This window comes from Lampris incognitus, chromosome 1, assembly GCF_029633865.1.
Source record: "Lampris incognitus isolate fLamInc1 chromosome 1, fLamInc1.hap2, whole genome shotgun sequence".
Taxonomy (NCBI): Eukaryota; Metazoa; Chordata; class Actinopteri; order Lampriformes; family Lampridae; genus Lampris; species Lampris incognitus.
Window position 1 is genome coordinate 29311142 of NC_079211.1, and position 11771 is coordinate 29322912.

An 11771-nucleotide genomic window follows, 5' to 3' on the forward strand; every position below is an offset into this window, starting at 1 on the left:
ACTTCTCTGCCTGGCTATAAATATCCTCCACGTCAGATTGGATGAGAGCGAGCAAGGCAAAGTTAGCAGGCAAAGTAACTGTACAGAAAAAGATGGGGGAGGTAAGCATAGATAGATGGGGGTGTGTGTGGTAAATGTGTAAAGGGGAGTGTGTGTGTGTGTGTGTGTGTGTGTGTGTGTGTGTGTGTGTGTGTATAGGGGGGCGGGGCTGTTGGGGGGGGCTTAGTTTAAATGAAACCAGGTGTGTTGTGTGGTGAGTGAGGGGGCATTGGGTAAGAGGATGGGGGGCAGCCTGGCGGTGCGTGTGTGAATCTATGAGTTGTTGTTCCGCCTTCGACTTGGACGGATTTGGAATTTTGGAATTTGGGCCGCAGACCAGGAATTTGCATCCTGGGGGGTCAGGGGGGGGTTGGAGAGCCGAGGATGGCAGTGCAGGGGGCCAGATGGGAGAGGGGGTGGGATGTGGGGTAGGAATGGGCTGTCCCTCTCTCCGCCCTTTCTCTCCTTTCTGTCGCTCGCTCTCTCTTTCTCTCCCTCCCCTGCATGTGTTCAGCTGCTCCAGCTGTCGGTCTCCCCACTCACTCTCTCAGGGTCATAGAGGCAGGAGTAAAAGGACCACTTCTCCACTCCAACTCCACCAGGGACCAGCACAGCACAGCACGGAGACAGGAACACATTGGTCAGAGAGAGGAGGAAGGACGGAAGACAAGAGACTGAAGGCTTGCCTGTGAGTTTTCTATATTTGGTCAATGATTTGATGTGTTTCTGTGCCCGTGTGAAATGAAAGGGGATCCTCTGTGTCAAAACAAGAATTGGTGAATGACTTTCCGTGTGCAAGGGAGGGATATATCCCAAAGAGGACAGGCGGGGAAAGGAAAAGAATACCTCTTACCTCCTTTCCGTCCCGCAGTACGGAGCATACACGTCACGGATACACCATTGCTCTGCTCTTTGCTCTGCTTCCCAGCCACAGTTGGCTCCTTACAAGAGCAGAGATAACGCGGCCCGCTGTTTGAGTAGTCTGCTTTTGTGGCTATTTGTTTTAGTTAGAATAGGAGATGGAAAGAACAGGAGGCACAAAGATGAGCGAGAGCAAGAAAGAGTAGGTGTATGTATTGCAAAACTCTTCATTCAATTTGTGTTTCACAACATGTTATCCTGTGTCACCATCTTGGTTTACTCATAACTCGGTTTGCTGGGGGGAATGAGAAAGTTTGCAAGAGTGTTGGTCACGTCTTCATTGACCTCACAGGTACACCAAGAGACATCTAGTGTCAAAAGAAAGAAACAGGTGCCACTCAAAGCCACAGACACACTCATGCACATCAACACAAACACAGACACGGTCTTCCTGGTCACTGAAAGAAAGATTACTTCTGTTCAGTTTCAGGCACCATTTTATTGCTGTTTATGTATTCCTAATTGCTAACTTTTGACAGCTTTTCTTGCCAATATGTTGAGCCTGGAGTGGTTGGGGTTGGATCTTTGGGACATACAATGCAGAGCCGGGGCCCACGTGGACAAATCTGCCCTAATGACATGGAGTCCATCATCCTTTGGCACCTTCTTTGCACAAGCTAGCCAGTCACTGGAGTTTGCCATGCTTTATTGCAACTGTCAGCGAGGCAAAACATAGAAAAACATGACTAGAAGAACAGATTAACTCAGAGGGGGCGTACTATTGCACAGTGTGGTTTTCACACACCAGTTTCTCCTGTAGGGGACTATCCATCACTGAATATGGAGTGTCCCGCAACAGAAGTGAAGCTGTGTGAGATGAAAGGCCTCTGGCCTTCAGTTTGCCGGTTCACTGCCATAGGGGTAACAGAGCACACAAGGCCACCATGATCCAGAGCTGCTCCATGCACAACCAAGCAGAACAGAACAAGGCTAACTGTGTATACATTACAAGACATTGCTATCTTTCATTTGTGTTTGTTTGTTTCTCTGTCTGTCTGCTCGTCTGTGGGTCCACATGTTTATATGTCCTGACTATCTGTCTGTCTCTGTGTGTCGCACATATGTATGTCTCTGGGAGAGTGTGTGTGTAGGTGTATAGGTGTGTGGTCTAGCTGAGTGTTTTTCCTGGTCCCCATGAGGTCACTTTTATGACCCTGCAGATATTTTGTGTGTTAAATTCTGCTGGCCGTGTGAATTTGAGGTGGGGTAAGCCTGCTTTCGCAGATGCAAGTGAGGCCGTGCCTTTGTTGAAACAATGAATAACGTGTCCATATCCAACACAAGGCAAGGTTTTACTGTCATGTTGTTAACCTATGATATAATGGCAAAAAGGCACTATTACAATTATCGTACCATCAGCAAAAACAAAGCCCGCAACAGGTATCCCAGCAGGAATTCATTCATCTTTTAACCATCAGAGAGCAAGAACCGCAGTCACCTTGTTATTCTGAACACCGGCGGTGGTCGAGACCTGTGCGCAGAACTCACTGCACCATTGCAATACTTTTCAGCATCCATCGACACAATGAAGTGAGTTACACCCGAAGTTTGCAGACCGGTGGCTGGAGGTTTGGCACCAGCTGTCTTCTTATATGAGCCATGGGGGAGTGGGGGGTTTCCCAGAACCAGATACTCTGGGAATCACTGCCACGTCAGGGCATCCCAACTGAGAACCGGTGCCCACATCCTTGCCACGGGCATTCCAGAGGTCCACCACTTGGATGTGAGCAGCAGCCGAGCGGCACCCACGCCTCCATGCTGTCCACATTCAGGAGCCAGCAAGTGACTAGACTCTGGACCAGTGGTCAGCGTGTTTTAGGGTGGTTTTCAGGTCACATTGTTGCTGGTTGTAAGCAATCCCCGGTGCCAACTCGGACACTGGGGAAATCACATATTGCGGCTGTTTGATTGCTAGGTGGGATGAGTTGCCGTCTGTGCTTGTCGGGGTGAGGGTGTGTTTTTCTGCTATTTCCCACAGAAAGGTCACAGAAGGCATGTGATGTCATACAGGGAGAATCTGAACGTATTCACGGACGTCACTCTGTGGCCTTGTGTTTGTCTCAAGCATGAGATACAACAATAAGCAATTCTTACCGTGTGGCCTCTAAAGCTTATACCATCGCTGTGTGTGTGTGTGTGTGTGTGTATGTGCACGTGTGTGTGTATGTGGGCGCGTACATGTGCGTGTGTGTGTCTTTGCACGTAGACACATCAAGAAGGCAATGATTATAACCTTCCTCTTCGAATATTTTGACTGTTGCCTGCTGACTTCAAAAACAACGGTTGCACAGAAAGGCTTTATTATTGCTTCATTTGGCCTTCATTTGGCCTTTTTTTGTGGGACCTGTGAGAGCTGGAATAGGTGGTTTCCTACGACTGGGGTCTGCTTAAACAGTCGGGCCTTCTCTCCAGGAACATTAAGTGAAGGATGGCCATGCCTCTCCAGAGAGAAAAGCCCTGTCTCCTGGTTCAAAGTACATAATACATGATACTCGCTGCTCAAACAATAAATCGGGACAAAGACAGATGCTCATTTAAAGAAACACGACAACCGTGGGTTGAGGGAAGGACTCTTGTTTGTAGTGCAGACAAAAGAAAGTAATGGGAGTTTGACTCAGACACTGGAGCAGCCTTAGCTGATGAGGATGTACAGTGTGTTGTAAAATAGGCAGGTAATTGCCAAGATTTATGTGCTCCCATAGGCGCCGTCGTGATATGCGGTAAACTCGGGCGGCTCTCAGCGAGGGCCCTCATTCCAACGAGCTATGTTCTGTCAGCCCGCAGACACAGAGGGCTGTCTGTGAACAGCTAATACCAACTTATTACCGGGCTGTTGACTTTATTATTTTCAGCGCAAGGATGGAGTATGTCATTATGTTTATGTTTTCACCTTGTCACCACCATTCCTCCCCAGGATTATAATAGAACTGTTTGGTCAGCAAATAACAAAATAAAATCCAGACAGCTTCTGTCTGTTCTGACTCTATAAAAACCGGCTCCACCACATGGCTTTGCAAGTTGATTTAGCCATTTCGGCCGGTGGTACTGAGCCCTTAAGTGCGACAGTGTGTGCTGAAAATGACTAAAGTGTTTTGTGGTTTCTAAAAAAAATTCATTTTTTTTGTATGTTCTCTACTCCCTCCCCCCGTTCTTCCATTCAACAGAACAGATACCACCTGGCTACCCTGCACATCACAAGTCGACTGCCTCGCTCATCTCTGAGACGCCACGACCTGTCTTGACGGTTGTCCCTGTGTGTGTGTGTGTGTGTGTGTGTGTGTGTGTGTGTGTGTGTGTGTGTGTGTGTGTGTGTGCGTGTGTGTGTGTGTATGTGTGTGTATGTGTGAGTGAGTGTGTGTGTGCGCGTGTGTTTTTGTGTGTGTGTATGTGTGTGTGTATGTGTGTGTATATATGTGTATGTGTGTGTCTGCGCTCGTGTGTTTGTGCGCCTACGTGTGTTCCCATCCCACCTCCCGCTAATTAGTTACGCGAGCATGCAGGCCGCTTGTATGTCAATCTTGTGTGTGTGCGTGTGTGTGTCTGTGCTCCTCCGCAGTGCTATTTCCCAGCCACCTACAGAAAGTGACACCTACACGGTAAGGGTGGAAGAATCTCTCTATCTCCCTCTGTACCGCTATCTCCTTTCTTTTTTTTTGCACCCTTTCCTCATTTTCCCCCATATATTCAACCTGTCAGAAGATATTACTTCCATCTCTCTTCTCTTGGAGCTGTTGCCGACTTAACTTCTGTCCATCAACCCCCTCCGTTGTCTCCTACCATGCATCTCTCCCTCTTATTCCCTTGTTCCCTTTAACTTGGCCCGCACCGATATGTCACCACAGCGCTCTCCATGTGAGATTTTGGAGCATTGTTTGCCATGGGCATCTCCAGTTTGAGTTCCCTGTCTGTCCCCGTTTGGTTCTGGTTAATGTTGCCTGGTGTTTTACAATATATTTTTTGAAAAGCATCACACATTATTTACCCTCAGTGTATATGGCATGTTGGTTGATTTGAATACAGAGGAAACAATGTGCCATAGCTTTTGTTATGTTTTCACGCTGCTCCATTTGAGTTGATTGTCACAAGAAAAAAAATCCATCATCTTATAGAAGACATATTACATGGGGATTGTTAAACATTATGCAAATATCAATCTTCTTTGTGTCTCTCACCCTCCGCTGCACCTTGTAGGAATGCACAGATGGGTACCAGTGGGACCCTCAGACGCAGCACTGCAAAGGTGAAGTTTTCATCTTCCCTTAAAGTGATCTCTCTACTCCTTTTCTATCAATGGAATATGACCTATTCCTTTATCTATTTTGGATATATAACTCTTGCTCACATCCTCTCTCTCTTCCTCCATGTTCCCACTATTTCTGTCTTAACAAACTGCATATGCCTCATGTTAAGTCGGCTACTTGAAACTGACTGAAGTCCCGAATCCTGTATCCTTTCTGTCAGACATAAACGAGTGTGAGACAATTCCAGACTCCTGCAAGGGGGGGATGAAGTGCTTCAACCACTATGGAGGGTACCTGTGCCTTCCCCGCTCTGCCTCAGTCATCCCAGCTCCAGAGCCAGCCAGCACCCCCCCTGACCAGGGGCCCTACAACCCCTGCCCTGTGGGCTATGAGCCCCAGGGAGACAGCTGTGTTGGTGGGTGTCTATTGGGATTGTAGTTGGCAGTACTGGTGGTAGTCGGGAGTAGGGCTAGGGGACTGGACATGGACAGGTGGCCACTGGATGACTGATCATTGCATGTGTGTTTAGGTTTGTGTGTGTGTGTGTGTGCACGCTCATGTGATTGGGTAAATTTGTTGATGCACGCAGATTGTAAGGGACAGGTGGCCATAGCAGGTGTTTGGACTGGAGGCAGCATGGCAGTGTGATCTGTGTGGGTGTGAGTGAGTATGTGTCTGCAGGGGGTGAACAGACAGCCTCGGGAATTTGGGAGATTTCACACGGGGACAGCTGCTCGGTTTTATAAATTAGGCTTGTGGTGAGAGACCTACTTGTGCTGGAAGCTTGTTAGGTGTTGATCTGGAGTGCATAGGACAACAGCAATGACTCAAACATTATGTGACATTCCTCAGCTGTTAGGTGCAAACAAGGGGAGTGGGCATAGTAGCAATAACAGTAGCCTGGCATCTTTCAGACATTCCTTGTCTCTCAATCGTGCTAGTGGATGATGAGATCAGATGATTTATGTTTTGTGTTTCTCATGACACCCACACACACAGATGTAGATGAGTGTGAGCGGGATGACCATGACTGCCAACCCAGCCAGCAGTGCATCAATACAGTGGGTGCCTTCACCTGTCAGTGTCCAGACGGTTACCGCAAGGTTGGCACCGAGTGCATTGGTGAGACGGTCTCTTTCAATTTCCCTCCACCTGGCATAGTCTGACAAATCGAGTTAAGGCAACGCTGAAAAATTGATCGCAACTTGACCTCAGTCTGGCTTAGGCACTGTTTCGAAAGTAAACTTACTGAACTTTGTGAATGTGAATATACAAATGCAAAGTTCTCTCTCTCTCTCTCTTGCAGACATAGACGAATGCAGGTACAGGTACTGCCAACATCGCTGTGTCAATGTCCCTGGTTCCTTCTCTTGCCAGTGTGAGCCTGGCTTCCAGCTGGCAGGAAATAACCGATCCTGTATTGGTGAGTTAGGCAGTCGAGCAGACAGCAACCGCTACGCCCAAAACAGTATAAACAGTCGTAAAGTCTTAATCGCCCCTCAGAAGTCAGATCCATGACATTCAACGCTGACATTTAAAGAGTGTTGAATTGAATTCGTCCAATGCTTTCAGATGTGAATGAATGCGAGATGGGTGCGCCCTGTTCTCAGCGCTGTTACAACACATACGGCACCTTCCTTTGTCGCTGTGACCAGGGCTACGAGTTGGGGCCCGATGGCTTTGCCTGCAATGGTAAGAGACTCCGTTTGTCTGTCTGGCTTGCTTTCTGTCTATAAATATGCAACTATGACTATATGTACTACATAGCATTATAATACAGCACTATTTGCTGTCATTTATTTCGTATATTGCTCTTTATTTCCGTCCTCCCTGTGCATTTAATCAGAATATTAATCTGTTTTACTCGAAAGTTTTTCCACATACCAGGAATCATGACATGTTGCTCATTCTGACATTTAATGTGAGAAAAGTAATGAAAATGCACGTATGAGTTTGCCATCCAGTTCATGACATGAATATAGATTTCCATGTGTGTGTGTACTATGTTGGACAGACATAGACGAGTGCAGCTATTCCAGTTACCTTTGCCAGTATCAGTGTGTGAACGAACCGGGAAAGTTTTCCTGTGTGTGCCCGGAAGGATACCAGCTGCTGGGAACCAGACTATGCCAGGGTAAGCACGTTCTGCTTCCTCCCCTCCCAAGACAAACGGCTTCCTGTCAACTCTCTGTGCTTTCAAAAGCCACAGATGTTGCACGTATACTGTACAAAATCACTCTTCTCTGCTTTATTTTCTTCCACTGGACTCCGTTCCAAAATTCTAATCTCTTCTTCAAACACCATTAACAACCTCCTCTGAAGACGAGATAAAATAAGTAAAAATAAAATAAAAAATCTTTAAATATCCTCCCCAGATATAAACGAGTGCGAGACAGGCGAGCATCAGTGCACGGACACACAGACCTGTGTCAATATTCACGGGCGGTACCAATGTGTGGATGCCAACAGATGCCAAGACCCTTACGTACAAGTATCTGATAAGTGAGTGACATCATTCCCGAGACACACACCCACACACACCCACCCCCACACACACACACACCCACACACACACACACACCCACACACACACACACACATATGAACTCGCAAACACTTACACACAACCGTACAACTTCTTTCCATTACCAAATTATGAGCTGGCTGTCACCTCAGAATACATTCAGCCCTGTATGGAGCGTGGCTCACATAGCAAGATTGCCCCAATTACTTTTTCCATATTTTTGTCCAGCTTTGCGACTTTTCTGTTGATTGTGGTCCAACACAATTACACAACTATTAGGATGGTGAAACAAGTGTTGAATTGCAAACAGGTGTGGACTCTAATATTCAAAGACCGAGTTTGTTGCCTAAAACTTAAAAAAAGAAAACACTTGTGGAAAAATGTCTACTCCACAAATATAATTTTGGTTATCCAGATATAGGGACATTCATATCACAAGACACCCTCTGCTGGCTGAGTTATGAACTAACTGTTTGACTAAGACGTGCCCTTTGAAGGTCTGTTTTACAGCCCTGGTTATAACGGATGAATACAAAAACAGCAATCGGTCTGTGAACAAACGGTGATAACAGCATGGAGAAAATCATCTTTGATTGTTTTTACTCTGTATATGTGGAGGAATATGTGTAATTCAAAATCGACTACACATCTACCGCCCGGTGTCTTGAATGAGGTCATGACGGTCCCCCCATCATGAATATCTACATAAACTGTGCTGCTGTGCCTGTTGTTGTTGCAATATCGTCACCGGTAGAAAATGTATGACCTATTTATTGTGCTTGGCACGAAGAATGGGATTCTGATCCGATCCTGTACTCCGCTGTGTTTCCAGCCGATGTGTTTGCCCTGCGACCAAGACTGCCTGTCAGAACCTCCCCTTCTCCATTGTCCACCGCTACATGAGCATCACCTCGGAGCGCACCGTTCCCTCAGATATCTTCCAGATCCAAGCCACTAGTGTGTCCCCGGGGGCTTACAATGTCTTCCGTGTCCGCTCCGGCGATGAAGACAGAGACTTCTACATCAGGGTGAGTACAGGCGGCTGGTGAGGACGGTGATGGACTGATCTGACTGCTCCTGCCCTCGGTTGAGCTCTTTGATGCGGGCAAAAATACCGCAGCTGCCCGCAGAGGCTCTGATTTGAGCAGAGGCCTAAAAATCTGCACACCAACAATGTGCTTTTTGGGGGAAGAGAGTCAGTGTCTTTTGCATTTTTTGGAACATCTCGAGGTAGTTTGCGCTCGGGATGGGCTGTAAAAAGAAGTGAGTAGGGTTGGATAACCTTTCTTTTGCCTCCTCTGCAGCAAATCAACAACATCAGTGCCATGCTGGTGCTGGCCCGTGCTGTGACTGGGCCCAGGGAGTACACGCTGGACCTGGAGATGGTGTCGGTTAACCCCTTGCTGAGCTACCAGAGCGGCCACCAGACCAGTTCGGCCCTCAGACTCTCCATCTATGTCGGGCCACACAGCTTCTAGAGAAGAGGCAGAGGTCACGGGAAAGAGACAGAGAGGGGAGAGACACAGATGCAGAAGTAAAAAGGAGGAAGAAAAAGATGATGAGAGGTCCGGAACGACACGCGACACATCCAGATTGGTCAAAGGAAGTTTAACCTAGTCACTGTGATAAGATCTGACATCTTGCAACTGTGGCGATAAAATGTACTAGATAAAAAGAAAACTCTTAAGTGATAAAAAAATTGTCAACAATATCCGTCCCTTTGTCTTTTATCCACTTACAAGCTTCCCTTTTCTCAGGATGTTGTTCTAAACTTTTCATGGTTAGTTTTTACCGTCCATCTTCTGATAGAATTGTTGTATGGTCCAGTTGTTTTATTTTCGGTGTAAGGTGATAAAAAAAAAATCTATGTGGAATTTTATTATCTTTCTTCGGGTGAAATAGCTCACTTTCTTTTTTTTATTGAAATCACCCTTTCGCCATTGCACATATTTGTCCTCAGTTCAGACACACCGTTCTTCTCTATAGTCTTATCTATGAAGTGTATGTTACGTGCCACCTCTCTCGCTTCCTTGCTTGCTTCCTTCGTCACTTTTCTACGTTTCCTGTTGATTGACATGACTCAGTAACCACTCAGATCAGAGCTTACATCCACGCCCCTCACGTCACCCAGTCGTACGTACGTACGCACGCACGTATTGCCCAAGCTCTCTTCAGTTTGTAGTTCTGTCACGTTGCTCAGTTGTGTTGTGCTTTGTTTGATCCCAATTAAAACAATATACCTTTTCATCGTTGTCTCGCTCTTTCACGCCCTCTCTCGCTTCTGTCTTGGCTACATCAGTTTACTCTTCTCTGTTGTCAAAACGCCGATATTTAACGCCCCTATCCACTATTTGTCCTCCATTTGCGCAACCTCAACCTTCTGGAAATGGAAACAACGCCCACGGGGCACTGTATGCAGACTGTTATCTCCCAGCTGAGTAATAACACATTCTAGGGCCACATCAGTGACATCCTAAGGAAATGGAAAGACTATTTCCTCACCACCCCCCATCACCATTATCCACATTGGCAGAGCACTATAGTGGAGGGGGTGCGCGGGGGTGGAAAGGAGGGATAAGAGCCTGAAGTCACATCCTTTTTTTGTGTGTGACATATTCAGGACTAAGGAAAGATGGGTTATGGGAAAATAAATTGCTTTAATAACAGGTATGAATATAGAGAATGACGTAAGCGACAATGACATACACCAGCTCTGTTTTGTGTGCATGTGGTAGCTATGTGGAGAGGCTCTGCAGTGGCTCCCCATTCTTACTGCAGCTTGTGTGTGTGTGTGTGTGTGTGTGTGTGTGTGTGTGTGTGTGTCCTCTAGTTGACTTAACCGAGCCAATCTCGCTTACTTAATGATTCTCCTGACCCACAAAAATACCGAGGAAAGAGAGAGAGAGAGAGAGCGAAAGAGAGAGGGGAAAGCCCTTATTTCAGAGTCCACAGCTGTTTGCTCCGCCCAGTCACTCACTCACACACACACACACACACGCCCGCACACGCGCGCGCACACACACACGTCCGTCCCCACTCGGGATGATGATGACTCACACAACGTTGTTTTATGTAATCGGAGGGGTGACAGTGTTCGACCACAAGGGGGCAGTGAGATACACAAATATACCGTGGGCTCAGAACAGGCCTGAAATAGTAACAAACCAAGGGGGGGAAAAAAATCTTGTTTTGTAATCTAATTGACGACAGAATCATCCTTCTTCTCACTTTCTATGAACTCATAAATTTGTGGGAAGAACAAGTGGCTCTAATTTTCATAGCGTTTTAGACTTATTGTCAATGGCACACACGTTAGATACCACATATTTACAGCGCACATGAATGAATGCACTGTAGTGTATAATATACTTGCATAAGCATGACAGCTTGGCATCTTTTTTGTGCTTGGAGCAGTGTGTGAGGGATCAGAGCTGACATAGTGAAGAGTGCAGTAGGGTAGGAGGTAGGTCGGGGGTGGGAGAGAATGAGAATATTTTGTGTGTGTGTCTGTTGTGTGCATGTGTTTGCACGTGCACTGGTTGCATACACGTATGCTTGTGTTGTGCTCGTGTGCGACCGAGGAACAGTGGTACAAGTCCCTTGGCATTTCCTGTTGGCACCCAGACAGACAGAGAATAAACCTGACTGAAACAGGATCACACTGTACCAACACAGTGGGCACAGTGGAGGATAGCAATATGTTAGTGTGTGTGTGTGTGTGTGTGTGTGTGTGTGTGTGTGTGTGTGTGTGTGTGTGTGTGTGTGTGTGTGTGTGTGTGTGTGTGTGTGTGTTTGTGTTTGTGTGTGTGTGTTTCCACACAGTATTTGACTGCCAGCGTGAGTGTGTTTGCATTAGTGTATGTCAGGACGTAGTATATGTCTATATCCATATATGTGCTGCGTGTATTTGGGGTGTGGGTGTTAATATGCGAATGCATGAGCTCATGCGAGGCTGTGCCCACGCAAAGACGAGCAGGAGGGGTGTTTGGTGTGACTGAGGGGAGTAGAACACACAGTCTCATTCTGGCACCTCCACCAAGGTATGA

The 11771-nt window shown here is 46.8% G+C and overlaps 1 protein-coding gene across 2 annotated transcripts; it reads left to right on the plus strand.

Moving 5' to 3' along the window:
* Positions 1–517: 517 nt before the first annotated feature.
* efemp2a (EGF containing fibulin extracellular matrix protein 2a) lies at positions 518–9332 on the plus strand. 2 transcript variants are annotated; one of them, XM_056294701.1, is made up of 11 exons: positions 518–727; positions 4125–4556; positions 5152–5200; positions 5422–5616; positions 6201–6323; positions 6508–6624; positions 6774–6893; positions 7216–7335; positions 7577–7703; positions 8558–8753; positions 9030–9332. In XM_056294701.1, the coding sequence occupies exons 2-11, from the start codon at positions 4455–4457 to the stop codon at positions 9201–9203; spliced, it is 1323 nt and encodes a 440-aa protein (XP_056150676.1). In that variant the 5' UTR covers positions 518–727; positions 4125–4454; the 3' UTR covers positions 9204–9332. The 2 variants fall into 2 exon arrangements, with proteins under 2 accessions (XP_056150676.1, XP_056150685.1); XM_056294710.1 differs by having other exon boundaries at positions 4130–4556.
* Positions 9333–11771: the final 2439 nt, after the last annotated feature.